The 27,919-nt window shown below is 40.9% G+C and overlaps 2 protein-coding genes and 1 long non-coding RNA gene across 3 annotated transcripts in view; 1 reads left to right on the top strand and 2 right to left on the bottom strand.

Annotated features, from left to right (window-relative positions):
- Positions 1-8,482: 8,482 nt before the first annotated feature.
- gfi1ab (growth factor independent 1A transcription repressor b) lies at positions 8,483-14,277 on the bottom strand. The gene is made up of 7 exons (XM_085150081.1): positions 14,168-14,277; positions 11,656-11,769; positions 10,945-11,133; positions 10,069-10,448; positions 9,601-9,738; positions 9,290-9,455; positions 8,483-9,109 (listed from the first exon to the last, which is right to left on the bottom strand). Exons 2-7 carry the CDS (start codon positions 11,765-11,767, stop codon positions 8,931-8,933), a joined length of 1,164 nt encoding a protein of 387 aa, XP_085006207.1. The 5' UTR covers positions 11,768-11,769; positions 14,168-14,277; the 3' UTR covers positions 8,483-8,930.
- Positions 14,278-15,727: 1,450 nt separating this feature from the next.
- LOC146491250 (uncharacterized) lies at positions 15,728-27,708 on the top strand. Its single transcript, XR_014872192.1, has 3 exons — positions 15,728-15,842; positions 15,953-16,177; positions 16,652-27,708. It is a non-coding gene; the product is annotated as an uncharacterized LOC146491250 (long non-coding RNA).
- Positions 16,001-27,919, bottom strand: part of evi5b (ecotropic viral integration site 5b) — a 42,507-nt gene continuing 30,588 nt past the window's right edge. Inside the window, 2 exon segments of the mRNA XM_085150077.1 lie at positions 16,001-16,273; positions 20,569-20,664. Coding sequence (XP_085006203.1) covers positions 16,001-16,273; positions 20,569-20,664 — 369 coding nt within the window.

Raw genomic sequence — 27,919 nt, forward strand, 5'->3', positions numbered from 1 at the left:
ACTGAGGTTCATTCTCTAGTCTTAAGAACATTTTTTTCGCACAATTTAACGCACATCTTATACTGTGTAACATGCAAGGATTTGTTGCAAGTTCCTCACAGCTTTACCTTCCACCCTCCATCTCAAATTCTCAGCCACGTAAAACCTTTTACGACTGAACACGAATATCGTGTGCACATTAAAAGGCTGCACGGCTCTGTTTCTTGTCACTTGTGTTCAGAAGATTTCTTTTTCATGCGTTTTCTTTTCCCCCAAAGACAAGAGGATCTTTTGTTATCAGAACCTTTTAACCAAAGTGGATCCTTTTAACGTCACCTTCAGGATTCATACGTTATTAGACATGACTTCAGATGAAAGACAAAACCAGGCCAATGAGGTAAACGTGTGGTGTAGCAGCAGATACAGTACAAGGACTGAACACAGCTTCGTTTTAGTACCGGTGCGGAATATGAGATCAGTTGTGTAAATCTGCCCAGAGAGGAGGGGGCTTGTGACCGAGCTGCAGCAGAGCAGCTTTTTTGTTTCTGAGTGACAGCTCACATCCAAGTAGTCTAGTGATATGCAATGCTAAATGAGCCGGATAAACATGTCTTTAAATGAGCGAACAGCTTTCCCAACCCTCCTGCCTTTTTATCAAACCAGCGGGTCCCCAACCCTCCACCCATGCACACACACCCGTCCCTTCCTGACCAGCCCCCCCTTCCTCACCATCACGGCCTCACGCTGTTCAGGGCCCCAGACCCTCAACAGTGCCCGGCTAATGGAAAGCTTTCAAGGCGGCGGGAGAAAAACGTCGGCTTTCATTTGGCCTCCACCATTTCCTGATGCGAGGAGTGTGTAGGGTTTTTTTGTGTGTTTATGTGGTCGTGGCTCAGGCATCACGTAAACACACAATCACCTAGGGACGTGCCTTTATAAACAGGCCTGGAAACTGAAAACAACAACACCGTCCACGCCCTCCACCCCCCCATCCACACGCATACATGCACGTAAACACACACACCTGCATAAAATAAAAATGCTGGTTGCCTATTTTTATTAATTTAACACTGGTGTTAGAAATGCACGTCATAAACTCAATTTATAAACAGCTGGATAAAGTGTCTTGAAACTTAAATGATTCAATTTCTGAAATATTTCTAAAATGAACAAAGAGCTAGTGTAAAGAAGCTGGAAGAGGTGATCCAATCATCTATTTCTAGTTTTGAACAGCATGTAGTGAAGGTAAGGCCAAAGATTAATCGCAGTAATAAAGACAAAACAAAATGAAGACATGCATGCATGTTTCAGTCATTTGACCAGATTGTTTTGGAGTATTATACAGTACTGTGCAAGTTTTGAGCTACCCCTTATTTCTTTATATTTGCCACCAGTGAAAATGTGACTGTCAAGAAGGTAAAGAAACAGGGAGAAAATCCCGAGATATGCCAGATTACACTGGACTGAACTGGACTGGAAATCAGTGGCAGCAGGTCTTATGGCGCGATAAATCAAAACGTGATATGTTCGGCTCAAATCGTTATCAGCATGAGGAGGTTAGGAGAGAGATGCGAAAGCTTCTCTTTACCACTATTTACCATAGCAAAAGAAAAACAAGATAATCCCTGCTTATTAACCATAAAATAACAACACTGCTGATCTCGCCCTGTAAAGCTACTCTCTGGTTGTAGTTTCTGACTCTCAGTCACACCGACGCCGCTGACTTGAGGTACATTCCCAGGAATCCCATGCATTTTCCAATTTTTTTCAATTACATTTTAATATTCACTATATTTATTAATTAATCAGTTTTCTTTGGTTGTTTTTTTTTTCCTTTCCTCTCCTATCTATCAATTCCAGTGAACCAGACTGAACAAAAAGAGCATACTCACCATAAATGGTAAATGGCCTGTATTTGTATAGCTTATATAGTCCCTGAGGACCCCAAAGCGCTTTACACAACCAGTCATCCACCCATTCACACACTGGTGATGGCAAGCTACATTGTAGCCACAGCCACCCTGGGGCGCACTCACAGAGGCGAGGCTGCCGGACACTGGCGCCACCGGGCCCTCTGACCACCACCAGTAGGCAACGGGACAAGGACACAACGACCGAGACTGTCCAAGCCGGGGCTCGAACCGGCAACCTTCCGATTACAAGGCGAACTCCCAACTCTTGAGCCGCGATCGCCATACTCCACATTTAGTCACACGGACACTTCTTCTAACCTCTTCTACCAGTTTTGTCTGTATTTTTTTGTTATTTCTGGAAATGAAAGTCTTAAAAAAGATTGCTGTAGGTTCTGTCATGGTCAGGTCTCTTCTCAAAGATGTGGGAGTTCTTTGGGTGCTGGGGATTTGGGGACGTTTGTGCATGCTTCAGCACATCACTGCACCTATCTTAGATGTTCCTAGACAAGTATAAAGGAATGAAGGGTGGATCAAAGCTTGTGTACTTTATAAAATTGGATATAATTACATTCAAATGTTGCACAATATGAGTCCTGTGTCTGATGTAGCCGTCTTCTTCGACCTATAGACTTCACTACACCAAATTTTGCATGTCTTCCCTTTATCTGCTGGCTTCTTTCTGAGGGCTGTGATTTCCTCCCACAGTTCAAAGGTGTGCATGTTAGATTGATTAGATTAGTTGTGGGTCTAAATGTAAAACCAAACCACCATACAAATGTGGCTTTGAGAGTGATTGCGTCTTGTAGCGTAGAGCGCTTTGACTGGTCAGTAAGACTAAATGAGCGTTATACACAGTCTCAGTCCATTTCCATTCTCAGAAGCTGTAAGTAAGCGTGTCTCCTTGTTCACTAACACACTGCAAAAGTCTGGAAGTGTGCCTCAGCCACGGCTGGCCTTCCACGAGGAGGAAGCTTGTTAGCCCGAAGAGGCCTGCTCTCCCTGCACATGTTCGGCCTGTCGGCTGCCTCACTGATGTCTCTTGTTATTATTTTCCTCTCATTCTGCTGCCTTTTCTTTGCGGAGTCATGAATAATTTGTGTCTACGCCTTGTTGCTTGATGACAGCTGTGCAGTTGGTTTGCAGTCTGTTTTTCAGATCAGGTGAATAATGAATAAGCCTATGCAACAAAAGAGCTGTGTTCTATATGAGCCCTGCCTCTCTTCATCTGCCCCAGCTTACTTGGCGTGTCAACCACAGGTAAGCAGGAAAGTCTCTCTGATGTTGAAACTTTCCCAAATTAAAAGTGTAAACGGAAGAAAACGGTTTAATGTGGTATCTTTTAATCTCCCGTGAATTTTTCCGTGTGCGAACATCTTAATCACTGCTTTTTCACCAAAGCTTGCTGTCAGAAATCCTGCGTCTCTGTCAGCTTATCTCACCTTCGAACTCGTCAAACCTGTGTGAAATCTGCTGAACAGCGTATGAAAGCAAATACCGCATTATTATGACAATATACACAACAGGTCTGCTCACCCTCAGGGAAATAATCACGTTTGTTCTCTCTCTCTCTGTCTGTCTTCTCCCTCATAAAAAGTAAAACACCGTTCGGCAGATGTTTTCCAGATATTGTCAGCTGTGTGGGTGTGAGCTTTATATTTCTTAATCTGTGAGGTGCTTCATATAATGCTTTAATCGTTTCTTTTCTTCAGTCCCTCAGGTGACATATCACAGTTGTAAATCATTTCATGGGGATCTGGTTTTAAAAGTGGTTCCAGCTTGCTGACCTGGGGCAATGTCTCCTATATCTTTTCTTAAGCTTTATTGCAAGAGTTTTCTGCCTTTATATGGTACAAAATTAAAAGAGTGGTTATATTGAGCAGTGGTTCCCAAACCTTTTCATCTGATCAACTCCAAAGGCTTTTCAGTACTTAAGAATCCATCAACAGCAATGTAGCCCCTCAAATATGCTAATTTTAACCCATCGTAAGCATGATCTGGACCACTTTCTGCTTACCATTGGTCAATTATGGCTAGTGAACTCTCTCAGACATTTTTCTATAGTTATTGACTTACTATGTCAACCATTTGTTCCCTGTTTGTAGTTACTCCTGCATTTGACAGCTGTTCATACCACAATCATTTATCCATGCTTTCAATTAGTAATGTAAACTTTTCTTGACATTTCTAGACTTTTTAAGCAGTTTGAATAAATTTTATGTTCATTTTTAACTCTTTTAGACAGCACTTCATCATTTGATCGATGCAATGCAATACAATGCATTCATAACATATTCCCATTTTTGCATTTCTTTCAGTTCAGGTCAGTTACATTTTGCTAATATAGGACAAACTCACAACACCAGTCAATTCAAAGGTCGTTATAACATAATGCGAAGATCCTACAATAATACAGAGCAAACCGCAACAATCAGACGACCCCCTGTGAGCAAGCACTATGAACAAGAAACAGCGGGAAGGAAAAACTCTCTTTTAACAGGAAGAAACTTCCGAGAGCCAGGCTCAGGGAGGAGCAGCTATTTGCTGTGACTGGTTGGGTTTGACTGGAGGAATAAAGGACAAAAAGACACACTGTGAAAGAGAGCCAGAGATTAATATTGACTTAAGATTAAATGCAAAGTTGTGCATACAGACAGGCTGTGAAAAGAGGTGAGTGAAGAAGAAATAGTCAGTGAGAGTCATGGGAAGCCCCAGCAGCTTAGACCTATTAGTAAACGGCGAGTTCAGGGTCACCTGATTCAGCCCTAACATTATTCCTTATCAAAAAGGAAAGCTTTAATTCTAATCTTAAAGGTAGAGAGGGTGTCTGTCTCCCATATCCAAACTGGTTGATCGTTCCACAGATGAGGGGCCTGAAAGCTTCGCCCTCTATTCTACTTTAAGAAACTCTAGGAAACACAAGTAAGCCTGCAGACTGAGAGTGAAGTGCTCTAATCATGTGATACTATGAAGTCTGATTATTCAAGACTTTGGATGTGAGGAGAAGAATTTTAAGGACTTGATTCTGGATTTAACAAGGAGACAATGGAAATTAGAAGAAAAGAAGCTTATATAGGAGAAATATGCGCTTCTTTTCTAGTCCCCGTCAGTAGTCTTGCGGCAGCATTCTGGATCAACTGAAGCATTTTAGAACAACATAGTCTACGGCCTACAATTAAGAACTAGTTTTTCTGCATCCCTCTGAGACAGGATGCTTCTGATTTTAGCGATAATATCGCTAAAATCACCGAGTGCAATAACCTCAGATTATCTGAAATTAGAAGCAGGAAATTAGAGTTCATCCAGGACTTTAGTCCTTTAGTGTGTGTCATCCGGCATCTACATAGCAGTGAAAATGTATGCCATGCCTTCGAATGATACTGACTAAAGGAAGCATGTATAATGTGAACAGAATAGGTCCTAGCACGGAACTCTGTGGAACTCCATAATTAGCCTTAGTGTGTGAAGAGGCCTCTCCAGTTATTTTAACAAATTAGAAACTAGATATAATTCAAACTGCAGCAGCGCAGTACCTTTAATACCTACAGTGTGTTCTAATCTCTGTAGTAACATATTGTGGTAAACAGTACCAAACGCTGCACTGCGGTCTAGCACTACAAGAACAGAAAGGAGTCCACTGTCAGAGGTCATGAAAAGATCATTTGTAACCTTCACTAAAGCTGTTTCTGTACTGTGATGAATTCTGAAACCTGACTAAAACTCTTCAAATAAATCATTCCTCTGCAGACAATCCATTAGCTGTCTACTTTTTCAAGAATTTTAGAAATAAAAGGACGGTTGGAGATTGGCCGGTAATTATCTAAAACAGTTGAGTCAGTTGATGGTCAGTTTTTGAGTAATGGTTTATGGTAACTTCACCTTAAAGGCCTGTTGGACGTACATTAATATTAATCTTAAATTGATCATATTTAAGATTGCCGCATTATTAAATGGTAAGACCTTTTTGTGCAAGCTTGTAGGAATGGAGTCTATTAGACACATTGATGGTTTAGAGGAAGTACAGCTATATTTCCTCAGTGTACCCAGCGGTTCACATTTTGTTTATTCAGACATGTAGAGAAACTGCCTGTCAACCACCGCACTCAGTTTGGGTAAATCAGAGCTTTCATTATGAAGTTATGGGAGTTCGGGTGTAGCATGTCCCATACAACTTGGCTTTACTTTGAAGTTTTTTCATGTATTGATTGTGCAATAATATCTATATACTTGACCTCTTTTCAGTAGATTATTTTTATACAAAAATAATTTTTATCATATCATCACAAATATATTTTGTCATCTATCCCATAATACCCCAAATATCCCATAATACTAGCTAATAATTTGATTACATGTCTGTTTTTTCAGACATTAAAAATCAAAAAAAGAAAAAAAAATCAAACACCCAAGTCTCTCTCCCATCTTTTATTATTCATGTATAATCTCAGATTAATAATAGATCATCCAAGACCACACAAACCCAGACCTTGAACTTTCTAATTGCACAACTATGTCTGTCAGAAAAAATTAATCCAGCCATACCTCTGCATGCTGTGTGCCTGCGTGCACAGATGAGTGCATGTTTATCCACCGTGTGCACTTATGGTCCAAAATGCAGGCCTCAGACTGCAATGCTCTGATTATTCGCCCACTCAAATCAATCGAGCCGTCTCCTATTCATATTTGATATGCCTTTAGGCAGTGGGATAAAGTTTAAAAGAAAAATCTAGCCACGCACTTGGAGGAAATCTGGTCAGCCTATTGGCTCGTTTGAAGATTTTTGTTTGAGAAGCTTCACTCTGAGATTGCTCTTGAAGAGCATCTCTCAAAGGGACAAAACCATCCATCATAAGTGAGCTAGGTTGTTCAGTTGCTTAAACAGTTATGAGAGGAGCTCAATGTCATAAGTTCAGCTGAAGTCGACCTGCTCTGCCCAGCAGTGAAACGTCCCACCTGAGAGAACCTGCTTGCTTGCTTACTTCAAAGGTGAGGTTGGCGGCTCGGGGCTCTCTGAGTGTTAAAGGCACTGGCATCAGGCATCAGGAAATTCCCCTGTCACCAGATTCAACCTCATTCAGTCTGAACAAAAAGTGCACTCCTTTCAAGCAGCGTAACCTCTTATTTCCTTTATAGACTTATTTTAAAGGAGCTTCAGTTTTGAAGTCTTTTCAAAACTGAAGCTTTTTATTCGCCTTGAAATGTGTGGTTGCTGCATGTAAAATGCATTTTCGTTTGAAAAGAATAAACGGCACGAGTCTTTCTGCCATGTAGCTGTAATGTGCACAGCTCCACTAAATCTTGCTTTAAATGAGCATGCCTGTTCCTGTTCTCCTTTAGTCTGTTCATCCCGGGCTTTAAAATATTCAGTATTTTCGCAGGCCTGGATGTTGTACGATTTTGAGGCAAGTGAGGCATAGAAAATCCTTGTGAGTCAGTGATTTCAATCAATGTTGAGTGAAAACGACAAAGTGATTGTTCCTCTTTCCGCCTCTTTTGTGTCGGAGGTTAAAAGATAAGAGTTTGGAAGAATCGGTAGATTAATAAGGCGACTGTTTATAAGCTCACCTAACCAGTTATGAGAGGTATTTTCACAGTATTAAACTGATTCTATCTATGGAAATAGTCTCTAGGACAGGGATACCACCTGTTTCTTATTTCCAGGGAGCATTTTTGTTTATCAGATTAAACCCTTTAATCTATTGTTTATGTAGCAGTACAGAAACTTTGACAGGGTGCTTCCCGACTCTCGTTTTTCTCAGGATCACAGCTGCCACATGTGATATCTTTTCTGCCAAAGCTCGTTTTTTTCCTCCCCCCCCCAAATATCAGCCATGAGGGTAAAACGCATTTGGTTAACGGTTAAATCAGCTCATACTGTTTAAGGTCCAAACAAATGTCTGCAGTGGTCAAAACAAACAGTAGCCTCTGGGCAATCACACAATCACGGCAGCAAGATGGCTCAACGTCCTGGCGCCTTTGTTTTAAAGTTTACACTCTGGAACGTAAAGCTGTTATTCGATTAGATCATAGTTTTATTTCTCTCTCTCCCTCTGTGTGTGTGTGTGTGTGTGTGTGTGTGTGTGTGTGTGTGTGTTCGATCGAGAAAAAATCTGAAATAACTGTTGCTAATGACCTTAAATCTACCGACGCGTCTGCTGACAACAGTGAAAAAAAGACGCACTGTGGAATTTTTTTCAAACTTAGGTGATGAAACCCGACCTTTACTTTAATGTAATCTGTTTTATTTTTATGCACGCTTTTTCCGTTCCGTCTCTGTTTTCGTTTGGAAAAACTTTACTCATCCATATTTTTAACTGCGTTGAAATTTTGATAATAATAATAATCATTTTAAAACATCAACAAGAAACTGGAATACATATTTGAAGAGAAGTAATATTTATTTGTAAACGATAGAAGTTTAAATTTGACAAGAAAATGTGCAAAATAGACCAAAGATACCAGCTTGGTAATGGAAGCGATTATTAAATCAGACAGTGGAAGGAGGCTGTTTTGCCAGCATCGCTGTAGCTGACAACAAAATCCTAAGTCTGTTCTTTTGGAGAAGCGCAGATTTGCATCTGTTTCTTTATGGCTCTGCCAATCCTGTTATTGAAGTGTGACTTCTAATATGTTGGGCTTAAGACACAGACAATTTTATTATTGTTGTTATTATTATCGCGCTTAAAAGTCATGTATTTTAAAGTCCACAGCTTATCTCTGGTTTTTTGAACATGTAACATTCTGCAGCAGGCTGGTCTCGTTAGTGTTGCTCGTCTTCGCACTGCAAAAAGTCGCCCGTTAAACGTTTTTTCCCTTATAAAATAAATAAAAACACCATCTGTCGTTGTTAAATATAGGTTCAATGCACGTTTAACAAGCTAAATGAGAGTCAGAGTCGATCTTGATCCGAAAAATGTCCTCAAGGTGGATGGCAGAAGAAGGAAAAGTCGAAAATACCGGATGTCTAAAAACGACTTCCTAGGAATGAGCAAATGATTGCTCTGAAGTCAGATTAGATTGACTCCATGGTGCCGTGTCAGTTCATTTCAGCCCGTGCTGCGTCTCCTTGTGTCTCCTCAGATCCACCTTTCTCTGGAAACCTTTGCCGCAGAGGTCGCAGCCGAAAGGTTTGTATCCGGTGTGTTTCCTGCTGTGCGTAATGAGGTTGGAGCTCTGGCTGAACGCCTTCCCGCACACCTGGCATTTGTGTGGCTTTTCACCTGAAAGAGAAAAAAAAGAAAAATACATTTGATTTAGGATTTAAAAATATATATATAATAAAAAATAAACGAGAGGTATAGATTTTGCTGCTTAAAAATTGGATTTTGCGCACAGATCTTTTACCTCGGTTACAGAACAATCAAAATAACAAATGTAGTTTCGTCCCTTTCTTCGCTCACCTGTGTGGATGAAGGTGTGTTTCTTCATGTCCGACTTCTGATGGAACCTTTTGCCGCAGTACTGGCATGGGTACGGCCGCGTGTCGGAGTGGATAAGCAGGTGAGTCGACAGAGTTGACGACCGCTTGAAACTTTTACCGCATATTTTGCAGTCGAAACTCCTTTCCTGAAACGTGAGCAGAGGCCTTTTTTAGTCACATTTTCGAGTCAGCGCATCCACGCTTGACAGGAAGGCGGGTTGACAGCAAGATGTGAATCCAAAAAAAGAAAAGGGTGCAAACTGCATTTTGTGGTTTGAGGTGTGAAGATACCTGAGAGTGCACGGCCTTGTGTTGTTCCAGGCTCACTGCGTGTCCGAAAGTTTTGCCGCAGATTTCGCACGCAAATGGCCGGGTCCCGCTGTGTGATCTGCGGACGTGCACTTCTAAACCGTGGGGAGTGGAAAACACCTGAGAACAACAATGAATTGACGATAAGAACGTTTTAAAATTTGCAATAAACCATCGAAGAAAAAAACAAAAATTCGATTCTGTGTAACTGGAGAGTCAATTGTTTGTGTTTTGTTCCACCTATAGAGAGGTCAGAGGTCAGCCAAAAGACAGCAGCTGCAGTGAGTCTTTGCTTGGGGCCAAGTTGAGCGGAAATCAAATTATCCCGAGTTTTTATATTATTGGTGTTTTCTTACAAACATGTATGCATTTTATAGAAGACACTATATTATATATTATATAACTGGACTACATGAAATCACAGCTCTCTTCGTTGCTCTCTGTCCTCACCTTACTGCACTTGACGCACTTGTAAGCCCCATTGATGATGAGGCTAGAGCACAGCAGATCAGACTGCGCGTTCACGTCGTGGGTTTTTCCGTGCAGGCCTGCCTCAGGAAACAGCAGAGCAGCAGCGTGCCTCCTGTAGTTACCATAGGTCTCCTCTCCCAGAGCTCGGTCTGCATACAGGGCAGGATGGGTGCTTCTGTCTCCGTAGAAGCCTATCGCAGCCGGGCCTCTTTCTACCTCCATTCCCGTATGGAGGCTTGGCTGCACCAGCGGCCTCAGCTCCGGCCTGGGATAGCTGCTGCTCCAGGCGTACGGCCGGAATGGAACGGTGAAGGGCTGAGTCTCGTCCACCAGGGGAGAAAGAGATTTCTCCGAATCAGCTGGAGAGGGGAACAGATAAAAATTTAATGAAAGCAGTGAAGTGACCGAAGAGGAGCACTTCCAGGGATCTACGGGGCCTCAGAGGAATCATTGAGGGGAAAATTTATTTCAGATTCCCCAAGTGATGATTTGTGGTTGAGTCCGATTAAAATTAAATTAGATTAGATGATATCTGCTCTGATTTATTATAAAAACTGAAAACGTATTTGTGTGAAGAATAACTTCAATAGATCATTTAAAACAATCTCAGAAAATGATTAAAACAGCAAAATATGTAAACTATCACAAAGGCCTGTTTTGTTTATTTAGTTTGCCGAAACGAACATTGTATTGTATGTTTTCTAAACCATGGTGGAAAAAATACAAATCAAAGTCTGCATTGGATCTGTGCGTCCTGGACGCTTTACAGTTTCCGCTCTGGGTCTTTCATGTGTACATGAAATGTAATCTATTGCAGGATCATCAGTATGTGTGTATGTGTGTGTCTGTGTCTACCTGGCGAGGCGGAGGGAGAGGGAGGCCTCCAGAAGTCCTCGTAGTCCGGGGAGCGAGGGCACAGGCTGTCGGCACAGCTCAGTGGAGACTTGGGGGAGAAATCTGCAGCGTCGCCCAGGTGGGAGTCCGGAGACAGGTCGTACCTGACCACCGACATATCCGTGTCTTCTTCTGGGAGTTTATCTCCCTCTGAGAAGCACAAAACAAATGACAGCATCGTAATGACCGGTGACTCAATTAAAGCCATTCTTATGTTGTTTTTAAAGGGCTGATAAATGACGTCGATGGTCGCCAGTTCGGTAATTTGTCAAAACAAAACTGGATTTTTGGTGGACAAAATTAGTCAGAGATAACGTCAATTTTTCTTGTGGTAATAGTGTTAATATATGATATGGTATAACAATAAAAAAATAGTGTTGTAATATGTAATAAAACTCTGTGAATAACCCGAGATATTTAAATACATGCATTTAACCAAAAGAACAGTTTCAGAATTGAATATAAAACACTACAATGACTCTTAACTGTAAAGTGCTTTTCTTTTAAAGCATTATTCATCCTACAAATTAATGGCAAGTGTTGCGATCAAAACTGTATTTTACTTTTGAAAAATACCCCTCATCCCGTCAGATTATATCAGTATCAAATACAGCATTGAAAGTGTCATCTGACAAAGAGGGGAATATTGAAGAAAAGCCTCCTTTTGCATACCCGAGCATATGTGCGCCAGTATCGTGTCCAGCTTGTTGTAGTCATCCTCAAAACTTCGGGGTTGGTGATAACTGTGCGCCTTCTTACTCTTCACCAAGAAGGAGCGGGGCATCTCTGAAGCGGAACAGAACAAATCAGTGACAATAATCCAGCTGTTAGAAAGCAGTCCTCCTGCGCCCGAGGCCGCTCGCTCCAAGATTTGACATCTACTGGTGTGGTGATGTTGCTACCAAGTGCTTTAAGAGGTTTTAACCTGACAAGGGAGCATGCGCGGACTGTCGGTCACGCCTGCCAGGTGTCGTCGGACAGGTGTCGAGGCTGCTCGCCACAGCTCAGTGCGCTGTAAAAAATATCCGCCTGCAGTATTTTAGTCAGAGCAGTGCGGGGCAGGCTGTAGGAAAACTGTCTGCAGCGGGGGCGACGTCGTCTTGCATCTAAAGCAAACGGACTCATTTCAGAACCCGACAGTGGTTTCCTTTCTTACAAGAAACGCAGGTGGAATGAAGAAGAGAAAAGTTCATTTATTGTTTAAAAGTACAACTTGGGACGATAAGTCTATGAGACACTTTTTGCAGTGTTTAACTTTTCCACAGCTTGGGGCTGCCGAAATTCTCGCAGACTGCAGCTCGTGTCTCCCATGGAGCCCGTGGCAGTCGGGAGAGGTGATACAGGCTTTATCGGCGCCTTTCTCAATCTTTAAAGGGGGCAGGGGGAGAGGAAACGGGGAGACACACCCCAGGGTGCCTTGCTGGGGAGCTTGAAGTAGCACGGCGTGGTAAAATAAAGGGGTGGGAGAAACTTTGAACCGGCGGGGTAGTCTTATTATTCTTATAGGCTGCAATTAAAATTTGACCAAACGCTGCGGGTTTGCCAAGAGTGTCTCTGGTTGAGTTCAGCCAATAAAACGCTAGAGGAAAAATAATTCAGTGAGAATAAATCCTCACATGAAAACGCACAGCGGTGTCTCTCTGATCAAAACTCACTCCTGGCTCCACACGGGACAAAGTGTTGTCCCGGTCTGGTGGTCACTTGAGCCCATAAACTGTTATTATGTGACAAACACTCTCCGTCCTAACGCCTGCGGTGACCGTTTCACATTACCCCGAGAGGAAGAAGCAAATAACGGAGACAGTTTGTTTTCTGTTCGCACAGGTCGAAGATTAGAGCGTCATTACGCGCTGATCAATAAGACGGAGTCGTGCGTCCTGGTGCCTTTCATCCACTGCAGGTGTAATAAAACAGTTTTGAGACGGCATTGAAGTGAAAGTGTGATCAAAAACCTGCATTCGTTTGCAGTAAATACAGGTGGCTATCAGGCCATGTTTGCGCTTTAAAGTTTTACTGTTCGTGGCTTTAGACGCTTGAATTGCCACGGAGCCGAAGTTCACACATGCGCATTTTGGATGACTTTTCATTTCATTGCGTTTCTTTACTTAATATTTTAATATATCACCAGGTAACCGTTAGCAAATCCGCTCCGGTCAAATCCTCCACGCCTGTGAAGGTGCGAAGTTTCCTCCAAATCAGACAACTGGACGCCCAAAAAGGTTTCAGACCGTTTACACGGCTTTGGCACCAACATGTCAGTGAATGCATTTATAATGTCGGCCACATGCAAACCGTTATCAGTAAATAAAGGACAGGAAATTAAAGGACCACATGTCCCAGCTCGATTAGACGCATCACGGCATCCGGATACAGTTTTTTGGAGAAGATATGAAGCTCGAACCGATAAAAGCAGCTGCAGCAGGGCCTGCTGCCCGATAGGCAGACGGTTTCTTAACTATAGCATCATGCCATCACAATTAAATACACGCACATAATAATAATAATGATGATATTAATAATATAATAAATACATTTAGGCATTTGATGCCGCTTTTACGCAGGATGTTAGAACTTCGCGGTTTGAAACTAGATTTGATTTGATATGCGGTTGTTTATAACCGCACAATTAATTAACTCCGTCATTATTTCTGCAGTATTCAAATATTGTCTTCTCTCCGTTGAAATTCAGCTTTAAAACGCCTCTACATGTGAACTCACCAAATGATTCACGCCTCCCACACTACGCCACTGTATCGTGCTCTCCTTATAGTAAACATTTCGGGACGCACGTTTAAATCTGCTCAAATATTTGCAAAGGTCAATCAAAGAAAAAGAAATCAATAAACTACATAAAATCAGCTGTATTCACACACCCGTGTCTGCGCAGGAGTACTGCTGTTTAGGTTGTGCTAAACTCGGGTATTATTAATAATAAATCCGAATTTTGAGATTAAAATTGAAATGATTAAAATAGAATTGATGTGGCTGTAACATATGGCACCCGCTATAGAAATAAGCGACCTTCCACTGCGCCACGTAAAAAAAAAAAATCGCAAACCTTACAAGTCAACGCAAGTTCTAAAAATCTGAGCTTACATCACTAACAGATTGGCCTCAGCGTCCAACACAAACTCATCATCAGCATTTTGTGGGGGGAAAGAAAGCCAAAAAACCAAACACAAACCTGGTAAATGTTTCAGTGCCCGAAGAGAGATGCTCTTTTTAAAATGCGGTTTTCTGCATGAAATGATTAGTAGTTGAGGCTCAACTTTGAAAACCGCGAGAAAAATCACTTCCTGAAACAGTCAATCTAAGCTAAGAATCTTCAGAGGAAGGCAGCGCTGAGACTAAACATCCCACATGTGCTGTTCAGCCTGCACGAGGAGACTCTGGTTAGAGGTTTGCAGCCACCATTACAAGACAGACCAGGCCAGGAGTTTATCAAACAATTTTATTGTGAATTCATCCCTTTCGCTCTCTCTCTCTCTCTCTCACACTCACACACACACACACACACACACACATATATATTCAACAATCTCATTTAGTTTGCAGAGTGTGCTTGACTGCATCATAGTGTGTCCATACTGCACTGCAGACTCAAAAAAAGTGCCATTAGGTGTTCCTCTTCTATTCCATCATCAAAGAGACATTAACATCATCATCACCTGCTCAAAGTCAGAATCTTTGCTGGTTCCTGGAGACCGCGGCTGCCTCGATTCATACAGAAGTTAGTGTTCAGACATTCAGAGAAATTCACTTTTACACATCCAGGTCATGAAATGGAGTGGCTTGTAGATCCAGAACATAGGCCTCGCTTTGGTAACACTTTGCCGGTCCCGATTAGTTTCCGTGTTGTGTTGTTAAGTGTTGCTTTATCTCGGCTTCATCTCCTGGCCAAAGTTCTCTCAGACTGTCATCAATTCCGTGCAAATTAGTGACACTCAGAACATATGAGAGGCATCATCCAGCTTTGAGTCATCGGTAGATGCATTATGCACTGAAGTGATTCGCCTTTTACCTCATCGTGAAAGTGCGATCGTGATGCTTTCAGAGAACTTGGTAAAACAGCAACAGTAGCTAAGAAATAAACCTGTCCCCATCTGCACTTATTAACATGCTGGCTGCTTTAAGAACAGAGAGTTCAAAAGCATCTAAAGAGGGCTGACTAGTTATTCTACCAGGAATTCACCTCCCTCGTCTCAAAAGCAGGATTTGTTATTTGTGTTAAACTACATTATATGTCCCTTTACTCTTAAATGTACAGCATATTCTAAACACCAGATATGCATTTTCAAGTTCAAAAGGAAGTGGGGGGAAACAAACAACATGATACACATTTACATATCTACATGTACGCAATGTCACTTTGACCTTGAAAGGCATGCGGCATGAGCTAAGGCCAAAGAAAGTCATCGAGTCGTTGCTGGCTGATACAAGCGAGTTTGATACCAGGCTCTGATGAAGTTCTTCAAGACATTAGAAATATAGATATTTATACATGCGCACGCACGGCACTCATACAAATCTGCCTCTGCATGATGGACACTTAGTAGTAACGGCATCAATGCATTTCTGATGTTCATTTATAAAAAGCTTTAAAATATAAAAACATGAAGTGTGTAATATAGAGTAAAACGTTTTTATTGCACAGTCTCTTTTTCTGTGTTGTACCTAGAAGAAGCGGTCAGGAGTGACAGACTGGGATCTCCCTTCTCCTCTTTGTCAGGTCTCTGTGGCCCAGTAGAGTCTGAGACGCTCCACGTGATTTGAGCCTCTACTGAGGTTCAGGCTGAGCTTCTGGCTTTACTCACAAAACGCCCCCAAAACAACAACAAGAAAAAAACTGCAAAAGGAAGGTAAAGAAAACGTGTGATTCTCAGGATATCAAATGATGATGATGCATTTCTTTCTTCAAGTTCAGGAGTCTCCTCTGAAATGGTTTGCTGGATGACCCTCTCTTCCACAGTTAGTGCTGACAGCCTCCGTCTCCACTTCAGCAGCCGGCGGGCGCCGCTCACACGGAGGTGGTCTTGTGGCTGCTGCTCTGAGGAACAGAGATCCGCAGGGCCTCTCCGTCCTCCTCCTCCTCATCGCTGTCGGTGTCCTCGAGTTTGGGGTGTAGTTTGATACGGCTCCTCTGCTGGGGGACCTGCAGGGGGGAGACCTTGACACCATCGTCGTCCGAAGACTGGTAAGACTCATCCGCCCTGTAGTGGTTGACAATATGGATCCCATCAAAAGTGGGCTGATTGGCCAAGCGCCCCCTCTGTCCTTTTAAGCAGCGAATCTGTGAAAGCAAACAGTGAAGAGTCAGGAGCCACGGAATCTCCTACAGATCAGACTTCTGTGCCTGAAGGCAGCTGCATGAACACCAAACCTCTTGAAAATATTACCGCTAACATATTATGCTTTTCCTTATTTTCTGTCATAAATACACTGTTACAGTGGTGGATGCACACATTAAATATAGCCAAAGTTTCAAAAAATTAGGTCAGCAAACATGCAAGTTATCCCAGTAAGCCAAAAGCTCCAGACTCTACACACCTGGTTTGTGACCAGGTGGCTCTACAGGATGTCAGAGACAGTGGATATCCTGACATTGTTACATGTGTGAGCACGCTCAGAAGAAAACTGGCTTAAAGGAATCTCAAACTGCTTGTTACAGATGCTATATGACCTGAGGTGCTGTGCTAAGGCCTGGATCACCTCCCTGAGATCCCCTGCTCCAATATCGTCGTGGACCAGCTCTATTTTTGCTTCACTGTCTTGTGTCTCTGAAGCAGGTTTAAGTGTGAATGATTAAAATGGGTATAGTTGTATAGACAGCTCACTATTTTTTTTTTTTTGGTTGCTGTTATTGTACTCAGAAGGAAAGAGGGAGGAAGAAAGTCTTGGTCAAACCTTCTTTTAGCCAGGTGCAGGAAATATAGAGAGCGGATATCTAGTTCAGCACTTCCTGTCCTGTCCGCTGTTCATTGTTTACTAATAAAGAGAAATTTAAGACAGTTTTCGGATTGAATTTCAACAAATGTGTTTCCTGTGGCCAGTTTTACTTAATAGTAGTGCGACTTATCAGAAAGTTTACAGAATCATTTTTCCCTTTCCCTTTGATTCTACAGAGTGATATGTTTTAACGCAGCTGAATTCACAACATAATTATATCCACATTTTTTCTGTTAGTGTCAAAGTAGCGCTGCTACAGAAAAAAAAAAGCAGCCAAGCTGTGACGCTAATGTTTAAAATGAATAACGACAGAGAAATATGACTCTTGCATGGCTTCCTGGACAACATGTGACTGCTAGCAACTCAGTGAGATAACAAAAACTTGACACATGTGATATGAACAAACTGTCAGTGGGAGCTGGTGACATTTTACCAGAAACACTGAAACAAATAAGATGAGATGTCCTCTATACTTTCAACATGCAGGCACCAGTTCAACCAAAAATAAAAACAAAAGGGAACAACGCAATAAAATCAGAGCCATACTACACACCAAGAGTATACAACTGGTGAGTGTCGTGTTTGTATAATTAGTAGACATGAAATAAATATTTTTACAGCACTCACACAGAGGAAGACAAGTTGTCTCTTTTAAATTTGTAGTAAAAGCTTTTATTCACACATCTCAATACAAAATTATATAGAGATTTAGAAATGTCACCGTCCAATTCACAAAGCCTATATGCTGTCTTTGCTTCAATCTCTGATGAGTTTATTGAATGTGTGCACGAATGTGCTTTATAAACTCAACACTTAAAGTCAATGTGTAGTATGGATTTGGGACAAAGAGTCATATAATTATGTTCCATTTAAGACTGCATGGTAGCAGGAAGCACCTTAAACCACGTTAACAGTTTAAGGTGCTTCCAGAGCTTCAAGGCAAAGAAAAAGTGTCTGAGACTGGAGGATTTTTTTTCTATCGGAAAACAAAATACCTGGTAAGGAACTTTTTGCATTGACTGTATATAAAAGATGGCTATAGCCAATCTGGCTTTCATCCATTAATTTTTTAGACTTGCATTGCTGCACTTCTTTTTTTTTAAAGTCAGAAATATATTTAGATGATAGAGAGCGATGTTATAAGCTAATGCTATCCAGGTTAGTTAGAAATAGGGCTGCCACAATTAGTCGACTAGTCACGATTACGTCGACTATTAAAATCGTCAACGACTAATTTTATAGTCGATGCGTCGTTTGAAGCTTTGTAAGATCCCAAAAAACGCAGGAATAAGTAGTAGGATTTAAGAGTGTAATAACAGACTGAAACAGAAGATGGCAGCACTGCATGTACAAGGATGCCAGATGCCATTAAACCCCGAAGAAGAAGAAGCTGTGTCCCATAATTCATAGCGCAGCGCAGCTCAGCTTCCAACAATGGCGGCAGCTAGTTAGTTTTAATATTACTCTTATTATTCTTTCTGGGTCACAAAATAAACGTTTGACATATTTTCAGGCGAGAATGTAGCTGTGTAAACCTCAAATATCTGCTCAGTTTATCAAGACACCACATATTTTCAAAAGCACTCCAACGTTTCCGGAGACGTCTGTTACCCACCAGCTCGATAGCTAGCCGGGGTTTAAGGCTCACCAGAGCCCGTGAGAAGACCGGACTCCCGGCAGATCATTTTCAAACCCACTGCCGTCTTTCGCTACTCAGGTTAAACATATATAAGCCACTTAGATAACTTAAAAATGTTATTGTTTGTCTTTTTTTCAGTATTTTATTTGTTCCTGAGTAAATCGGTTTGGCTGAGATTAAAGTTATAGTTTTTACACAGCTGAATAAACGTCAAGCAGACAACTGATTATCAGAAGTGTGAGATGCTCGAGAATAAACTCTGGTGTCCTGTTATATTTTAGATAACAAGGAATTTATTAAACTTCACCGAAACAATCTGCAAATGTCATTAAAATTTAATAAACTATCATCTTGTCTTTATTTTTAGTTAGCACATACCTTAAACACTTAAAGCTGTAAGCTAATGATAGTTATATAAGAGCAGATGCATGCTGGTGCAATAAGCTGGACGTTTTACGTCCAATGGATACATGATCTGATTAGTTGACTAATCGCAAAAGTAATCGTTTTATTGTTTTTAATGAAGTGCTGTCCGAGGATCAAAGATCACAGCATCCAGTTCTTGGCCTTTTCTGCACACAGAGATTTCTCTAGATTCTCTGACATTATGTACTTTACATGATGAGATATTCAAAGCCTTCAAAAGCACACATTATTTTGAAACTGTTGCTGAATTTGTAGACTCCGTTTATAAACCTTGCCACTCTAAGATGCTCTTTTTATACTAATTCACGTTACTGACCTAAATTAACCTAATTAGTTCCAAGATATTCTTTTGTTTCTCCTGTCCCAACTTTTCTCTTACATCCAATTCAAAATCAGCAAATAATTTTCATGTCTCAGTTGAGATTTGCAAATCACTGCATTCTGTTTTTATTCACACTTTGCAGACTCCCAACTATTTTGGAATTGGGTTTGTATTTTCTCCGATTATCTTTCAGTTATAAGTTCAAAAAGGGCCTACATATGCACTAATTTTAAATTTGTTTTGAACAGTGTATTTTCAGTTAACGTTCCCACCTCCAGTTTACAGCCGTGCACGGCCGCTTTCTTGAGCTTTACCTTGAAGCACTTGGGATGGTTTCCTACACCATGAATTAACCAGACTCAAAAAGGGGTTGGGTAAAGATCAACACATGGTCAGGCTTGAAAAGCTGGGGGTGTTACACAGAACATCTGAAAACACTCACCTGGGTTGGCCTGCCATGCAACAGACAGTCATGTAGAAAGAGATGCATTCAGAGGCCAGTTTAGAGCACAGTACATAAAAACGATAATAACAACCCAAAACCCGAACAACCCTACATTTACCTGGGTCTCTCTAAACTTCGCTCACTGCCTTCCTGTTGCTGTCATGTGAAAGGAAACGGTGATCTAATCAACATCTGAGATGCTGCACATAAAATTTCAAGCTGTATGATGTTAATTGAAACTGTGCAGGAGGTGCATGATGGGACTTAAACCAGTTTCAGTTTTGCTCATTGTGCATGCTTAAAATAATAAGAATCATTGTCGGGCAATCTAAAACGCAAAGACAACTGGCAGGGAAGGGAAACGACTGAGACAGCACTCTTTAAAACATCTTTTCTCAAACACATGACATAGGTCAACAAGCTTGACACGACCAATAATAATGAATAAAGGTGACTAAGACTGTGGGGAATGTGTTACTTCTGACGTCATATGTGACATTTTACTCACTCTTAAATATCTATCATTTGAATGTGCATCCATCTTTGCATCGTGTCTCAATGTTCTCCAAGTTCTGCCATATAAACCTCTGTAAGTCATGTTTGTGAATACATCTCTAAGAGGTTCGCAACTTCAGCACCACACAGGAAGTCTCTGGGTGTAGTTAACACTTCAACTAATCTGTTCAAGTCAAAGTAAAACCATATCTGAGGGATTGTTGTGAAATTTCGATCAAAGCGTTTACACCAACAACAAAAAAATGGTAGTGTGACTGAGGTGAACATGTAGCTTGTTTTTAGGAGTCTCACCTCATGTTGTAGCTCTGCTATCTGGTCTTTGAGGTCGCGGATGTACTGGCTCGAATCTGTGTGGTTCAGCTGGCCTTGGACCTTTCCTTCTTCTTTCTGTTGGGACAAAATATACAACTTTCAAACATGTTCCACAGCTTTTGGAAAAAAAAAAAAGATTCTGTTAATCATCTACAGGGTCAAAATATTTTAGATTTCTGGCATATTATACATACACTTAAATAAAAAAGGGTCTGTGAAAATTACACTTATGTCTTCTTGTTTATGGTTGAAAACTCCTGCACAGGCAGGAGAAATAACAGCAGCTTCGAGAGCCCCGCTGCAAAAAAAAGCTGCATCGCGCGGTACCCTGCATGTATGGCGGGTGACCAAGGTGACAGATGTCTGGTGAAACACAAAACAGTGTCATTTGTGCTTGATTTCCTCCTGGGGCCCTGGGGATGAGGCTGGTTGTTGCCTCTAACAGTTAAACAGCCCATGCGATGTTTACCTTCCTAAGTGAAGACATCTGCAGGCACTGGAGACAAACACATATTCTATTTCAAACCTCAATCACACCCCTGAACCTGCCAGTTCCACACTAAGATAAGTTCAAAACACAGGCAGCAGCACTGAGGCAAAAAAAGGGAAGACGCGCGCTCGGTAAGGGGTGGGGTGTCGAGGTAAAGCGGTGACACTGAGTCTTCACCGCCTGAACAACACCCCAAAATACAGATAGGGTTTTAGATTCCTGTGGTGAGGTGGGGTTCAATATGGCGGGTCCCAATAGGCCTTTTTTTTTCACATGGAGAGGTCTAAACAAGAGAGATTATTCCAAGAACCTGTTGTTTTTGAGGTTTTGCTGCTCCAAAACACTGCAACGACAAGGACGGGCAGTTAATAGAGACTTCCTGGTGTTCAGCTGTGTGAATCGCCAGGTGTCAGGCTGTGGCCAGGGACAGCAAACATCTCACAGAAACATCCATTGTATCTTCAAGTCCCAGTGTGTTGTGGTTTTGTTTAGTTCAAATAGTGCAGTGTAGGGGCTTTCTGCATTCTAAAAAGTACACTACTAAATTTGTTCAGTCTCCTGGCAGATCTGAACTGAGCATCAGATAATCTGAGATCATCCTTTAATCATCCGGCCATTTCATCACATCCTGGGCAAGTGGGCAAAATCACAGTTCATAAAAAAAGTGCACATGAAATGTCGATTGCATGCGACGTTTCAGTCGGCTTTATGCGCATCTCCAACATTGTGGTAATGACGTAAAGGTTATTTTGAATCTGCAAAGACGTCTATGAAAGATGTGTGAAAATTAAGTGCTAAAATATTTTTTGTTCCTCTATCAAGTTTTCAACAGAATTTAGCCTTCTGCTGAAATAACACAAAACTGTGACTAGGATAAAGATATGGCCACTGCAATGATACTCATCATACAGATTTGTTTCCAACATTAGCGTGACACGTATGCAGTGCACATCTGAGAAGTCGGGGTTTTTTGTTTTGTTTTTTTAAACACACTAAAACTTTTAGTATAAATCTCTGAGTATGTCATAGAAACCTCAAAATAAACCATGCATGTCACCTTTGGCAGAGTTGCTGCTTCAAGATGAAAAACCACTTCCTTTAAAGCCCAAAGACAACAGACGCCATGGTTGCGATAGTGAAAGAGTCCTACACACAAACCCTTCTAGACATCTTGGTTTCACTGAAATGTGTTTTCAGTGAAACACTGTATATTATCGTTATTGTTCATCTCTTCGTTAAATCTCTGCAGCATTTTCTGACTTGATACTCAAGCATTTGATCTTCAAAGTAATGTCCTACATCGATATTTGCTACAGCTCTAAGTACTAAGAGTCGCAACATTAATCCAATTCCAGTCTGACCTCTTGTACGAAAACGGAGGTAAAAACTGTCACCAACATGTGTCACCATCTCTGACAACAAAGCTATGAAACTTCTGCTCTTTTTTACCTTTTCTTCTAAATCAAACCAAAATTTTACCCACAGGGTATAGAGACGGTAACCAAACCACAGACCAAGAAGCCCAAAAGGCACAGTGATTTCATACTGTGGCACTGACAAAAACCAAAACAACGAAAAAATCTGCAATTTGAACTCTAGACACAATTTAAAAAAGAAAGCAGTAAAGGTCTAAAAATGCGCGACCCTTGTTGCTAACGTATTTGAGTCAGAGTTCATTAGGCAGATTAAGAAAGCACGAGGGCGGCAGCAGTAAAATTTTTGGTGTTGCGTGTTTTTGCTCCATCACTTAGTAACCAAACCTCAGACCACACTCTGCTTCTGAAGGGGAAGAGGGGGAGGATTTTTGTAGGTGTCAAACTTATAAATAGCACGGCCCTCCAGCTAAGATGATCAAAAACACCCTAAAACTCATGAATACAGAGGTTATTTAAAAAGCACTAAGTCACAACAGTTTCCATCAGGACTCATCGGATAACCAAAGTTTCCAATTTGACACTCTATGAAAGGAAATGATATTTACCATAAATCCATAAAACATAGGACGTATAATCATCAAACAGAACCAGAGAAATGCATTAACTGACTAATTCACTCAGTGTAGAAAATTATTTGTTACAGTGCTTCAGTATTACTCACGCTGCATGCGTGATTGCCAGTTAATGTGACAACACTAAACTTTTCATCTACCCACATATCTGCAAATCCAGAAGCTCTTTCTTTTGGTAATCTATTTAAGTGTCACTACAAGGTCGACGGCCAAGTGAGTGAAAAGCAGTCCTTGCAGCACTTCACAGAAACATTTTGTGGTGAGAGTGACTCCACTGTAGGAAGGAGTTCAGACAAAACGTGAGACTCTACAGCTCTGGTTGTCTCTGCTTCTGTTACGCGTTGAAAATCAAGCTGTGCTGTGCTTGGGATCACTGTCCTGTTTCATGATCTAAGCTTTAGCTGGTGGACAGATGGCCTCAAATTTGACTCTGAAATACTTTGGTATACAAAGGAACTCACATGGTTGACTCTATGACTGCAAGGTCCCCAGGCGTGGCTGCAAAACAAGCCAGAATCGTCACCCCTCCACCGCCGTGCTGACAGTTGGTACGAGGTGTTTGTGCTGATATGCCGTGTCTGGTTATTGCAAAAATGTTGCTGTGCAATTTGGCCAAACATCTCCAAGTCTGCTGTGCTGCCACATTCTTTTAAGAGAGAAGAGGCTTTGTCCTGTCGTCCAGTCTTATTCTAATCATACTGTCATTATTTTTTATATTTAACATGTTCACTGAGTTCTGTAGAGTCACAGATGCTGAGTACTTCAAACTCTCTCAGTTGTGCATCAAGCACATTTGATTGATTGATTTGCTACTAGTGGAACTAGTAAGGGTGTATTTTTCTTTTTCCACACGGCTGTATGCAGAAGTGGGAAAACTCTTTTTCACATGACTGTTTAATCCCAGGTAACCCAAGTCCTCCACTGATTGTTAGGCTACGTCCACACTAATGCGTTTTCGTTTGAAACCGCATAGTTTTCTCTCCATTTTGGCCTCCCGTCCACACTGAGACGGCGTTTTCCCCAAGGCAAAGCGCAGCGTTTTGAAAACGCTCTCGAAAACAAATACATTTGAAGACAGTGCGTTTGCGTCGCAGTCTGGACAGAGAAAACGCAAACTTTCTAAAACGATGACGCATTTTAGTCATGTGATGCAGTCATGTGACCAATTAAACTAAGCGGAGGGCATTACACAGCAGTTGTTTTGTTTGCTCTCAATTTTGACAGCCCTATTAAAGGTTAATATCAGTTTGTACATGCTCCAGAGAGCTTTTCTTCAAATTCTTTAATTCTCACTCGCTTTTGTAACGTTGTACTTTTGTGTTACTCGCAGCAACAACTCCACCTCATTGTTAGTCCATTTAAAAAACTTGGTGCTTTTCCTCGACCTTTTGCCGCGACGTTTCAACGAACCGGAAAGTAAATAAACGGCAGACAGAAATGAGGCAGGCTGAATCTTCTTGTGCTTCACGCATGCGCAGTATTGGAGCGTAAGCGTAGAGACAAAAGTGGACAAAAGAGAGGCAAACTTGCGGCTCCACACATATAAGTATAACGCAACCATAGACTATATCGATATAAATGATATTGTCATAGCTTATATCTTGTATAAAAGTATATCAATATATTTAAAAACTGGATATATCGCCCAGTTTTAATGCATTAGTATTTGCTTCTTGTCAACACAAAGTTCTTTATTTGGAGCACATTTCTACAACAAAGATAAGCTACCATATTTTTTGGGCCAAAAGGCGTATTTAGCGAAACCAAATAGTCAGATAAGTCACACTTTACTCAACTAATTCTTCTTGCTTCCTCCACTTCTGTACAATTGATTCATTAATGTTGAATTCTCTCGCAGCTGCTCTATTCCCGTGTTCTACTGCTGATTGATAGAGTTTGAAATCTGCTTCATAAGCATGTCTCTTAACAGTTGCCATTTTGGGGTCTGTATACACAATATGGTGGTATTATGTTGAAGCACGGTATGTATTACTCTGCGAGGCTCCTGACTACGGTAGCCATAATGGTCCAACAATCCATCAAGCAGTGTGGCTTCATAGCTTACCAAAGTCGTACTAAAACATTTTGACAGATTTTTTTAAGTGCTGCATACAACATAAAATCAGTTCGCGGTCAGTAAGAAAAACCAGAATTCATACATAAGGCGCACTTTTGAGGATTTTAAAGGATTTTAAGTGTGCCCTATAGTCTGAAAAATATGGTACTGAAAAAGTTCTTGTGCTTAACGTGCTTCACTGAGCTGAAATTTAAACGTAAAATATCTTACGATATATATAGAAAGAAAGTCAAAATTAAAAGTGTCTTAAAGGCTTTGAACTGAACATGTCAGTATCTGAACATCTTACCTTGGGCCCTTGACTATCTCTAATTGGTTTAGACCACAATATGGGCATGATGTGTGTCTATTGTTGACCACATGGAGACTTTCAGAATTGCAGAGACTTTTTTTTTGTTTCTTTTACGCGAACAGCTGGTCGCACCGGTGCGATCTAGGATTTTTTTTGGCGGAACATTGGCACATTGGCGGAATGTGCAGGTGTCGCCGTGTGCTAATGGATTATTGTGGGAATTCCCTATGTCATTTCCCCTTCCTGCACGTCTGTGCAGAGACACGCGTGTGACACACAAGTCAATCGAGATAGCATCATGAAGGTGCTACTCTAAGCAGCACCTTCATGATCAGTTAAGGCCACGATATTGGCATAATGTTGTGTGCTGTTGGCTACACAGAGTATTTCAGAGTTGCGGAGACCTTTTTCCGTTGCGCCGGTGCGGCCTAGGATTTATTTTTTTTTTGTCACACCATTGAGAAATTGGGTCGCAATCTAAAGCCCTGACAGTAGTTCCAGCGTGTGCAAAAGTCTGAGAAACCTTTTAGTTAAACCAAGTGAAAAGTCAATAGAAACAGTCACCTGACTGAGAAACTGAAAATGAAGATGTGCCTATTACGCACAGGAAAGTAAAAAAAAACAAAAGAAAAAACACAAAGTGCTTTCAGAATTCAATTTCCATCATCTGAAATGTCGTTCAAGAAACAACAGTTAAAGGAAACTTCTAAAGAAAACTGGGCAAAAGGGTACAGCATAAAATAACTTCACAATAGCTGCAGTGAGGTTTATGTGACATAAGAGCCTTGCTGTATTGTTTCACTGATGTGCAACCAGTTTAAAGGGAAGAATTATAAGTAAACTATCTGCCACCTCATCTCAAACCATTAGATACATGTAAAACAATATCTGGATAAACCGAGCAGCTTTTGTAACAGGTTTTAGATAGATCAAAATAACTGAGAGCTCTATTCCAAAATCACGACAAATACATTTCATGGATTAAAGAAAAGTTGAGATAACATTTTAGCACAAATGAAACAATCCAAACATAGAACTTTACTGGCGTTTTGAAAGTCTTTTAAATCTAAATTTAGGAAAATTGTTAGAGCACAAAGAGCAAATCACCATATGACTAAAAAAAAAAAAAAGTAGACAATCAGAGCACTGGGAGCTGCATTTGCATTTACCACAGTTCCTGTAACACCCTCGTCATTTACCCGACACTAAATTAATCACTGTCTGCCACAAATGTTTGCACATTAAGTACGAATGAAAAAGAAAAGTTCAGAATCAATTGAGTGCAATGTCATATTGCTCACTGTGCACCAATACCTTCTTATACAAGTTTGCCCTTTTGATGCCCTGACCTTGAAAATTTAGAGGGGGAATTTGAACATGCTGCATGTGTAGGAGCCAAAAAAGACGATTTAGTAAATCAAGATTACTACATTTAATTCGCATCAGTTCGCTCTTCCCCCAATTTACTTTGTAACCTGAAAAAGAGCTAAATAAATCTATTGTTACTAGTACCTTAGGGGTTGAGTCTAATGGTCTGGTTACAAACAGCAGAATATCATCGGCATACAGTGAGATCTTATTGGGGGTGTATCCTGTATTATAGCCATGTATTTCTTTATGTTTCCGAATTGTTTCTGCCAACGTCTCTAATGAGAGGGCAACATCAAAACATTTTTAACAGATTTCTGCACACCAAAATCAGTTTGAGGTCAGTAAGCACAACCAGAATTCATACATAAGGCACACTCTCGATTTTTGAGAAAATTGAAGGATTTTAAGTGTGCCTTATAGTGTGGAAAATACGTTATACAGAAGAAAAGAATATATCGCGATATATATCGTTACCGCACGTGCTTCAAATTATATCGCGATATGGATTTTAGGCCAGCCCTAGTTGATGATATCATGCATTGTGGATTATGAAATATTCCGTCTTACAAAAGAAATCTTTCCGTATTTTATAGATCTTTTTTTTTTCAGATTAGTGAACCTCTTCCAGTTGGAAATTCTTCCATGTGGTATGTGTTTCTGTCATTCAATTCAGTTTATTTATGAAATACAAAAATGACTCAGTTTGTATGCTTTCTGTGCTTTATTAATAGAATATGGGTTTATGAGATTTGCATTCTGTTTTTTACATTTTACATCTTTTTTTAGAAATGGAATTGTATATGTGTTGTAAGAGGTGCTGGGAGCAAACAAAGCTACCATAACTGTTAATTTTTCAGGAAATGGATACTGAAAGAATTATTTTTTAAATATTTACTTACTTTTTGGTTTGGTTTGGTTCTTTTTCTAACTTCGCTCGGTGTTTCACTATGGAAATCGCCTCGGCGTGACCAACTACGGAAGCTCCAATGACACCATGTCTGTCTATGACAGACCTGTCGAGCCGTGCCCAGGGCTCCGCCCCCTCATACTAACACGGCCGACCAGCTCCTCCTAACTCATTCTCGCTTTCTT

The sequence above is a fragment of the Neolamprologus multifasciatus genome, chromosome 23 (assembly GCF_963576455.1).
Source record: "Neolamprologus multifasciatus chromosome 23, fNeoMul1.2, whole genome shotgun sequence".
Lineage (NCBI taxonomy): Eukaryota > Metazoa > Chordata > Actinopteri > Cichliformes > Cichlidae > Neolamprologus > Neolamprologus multifasciatus.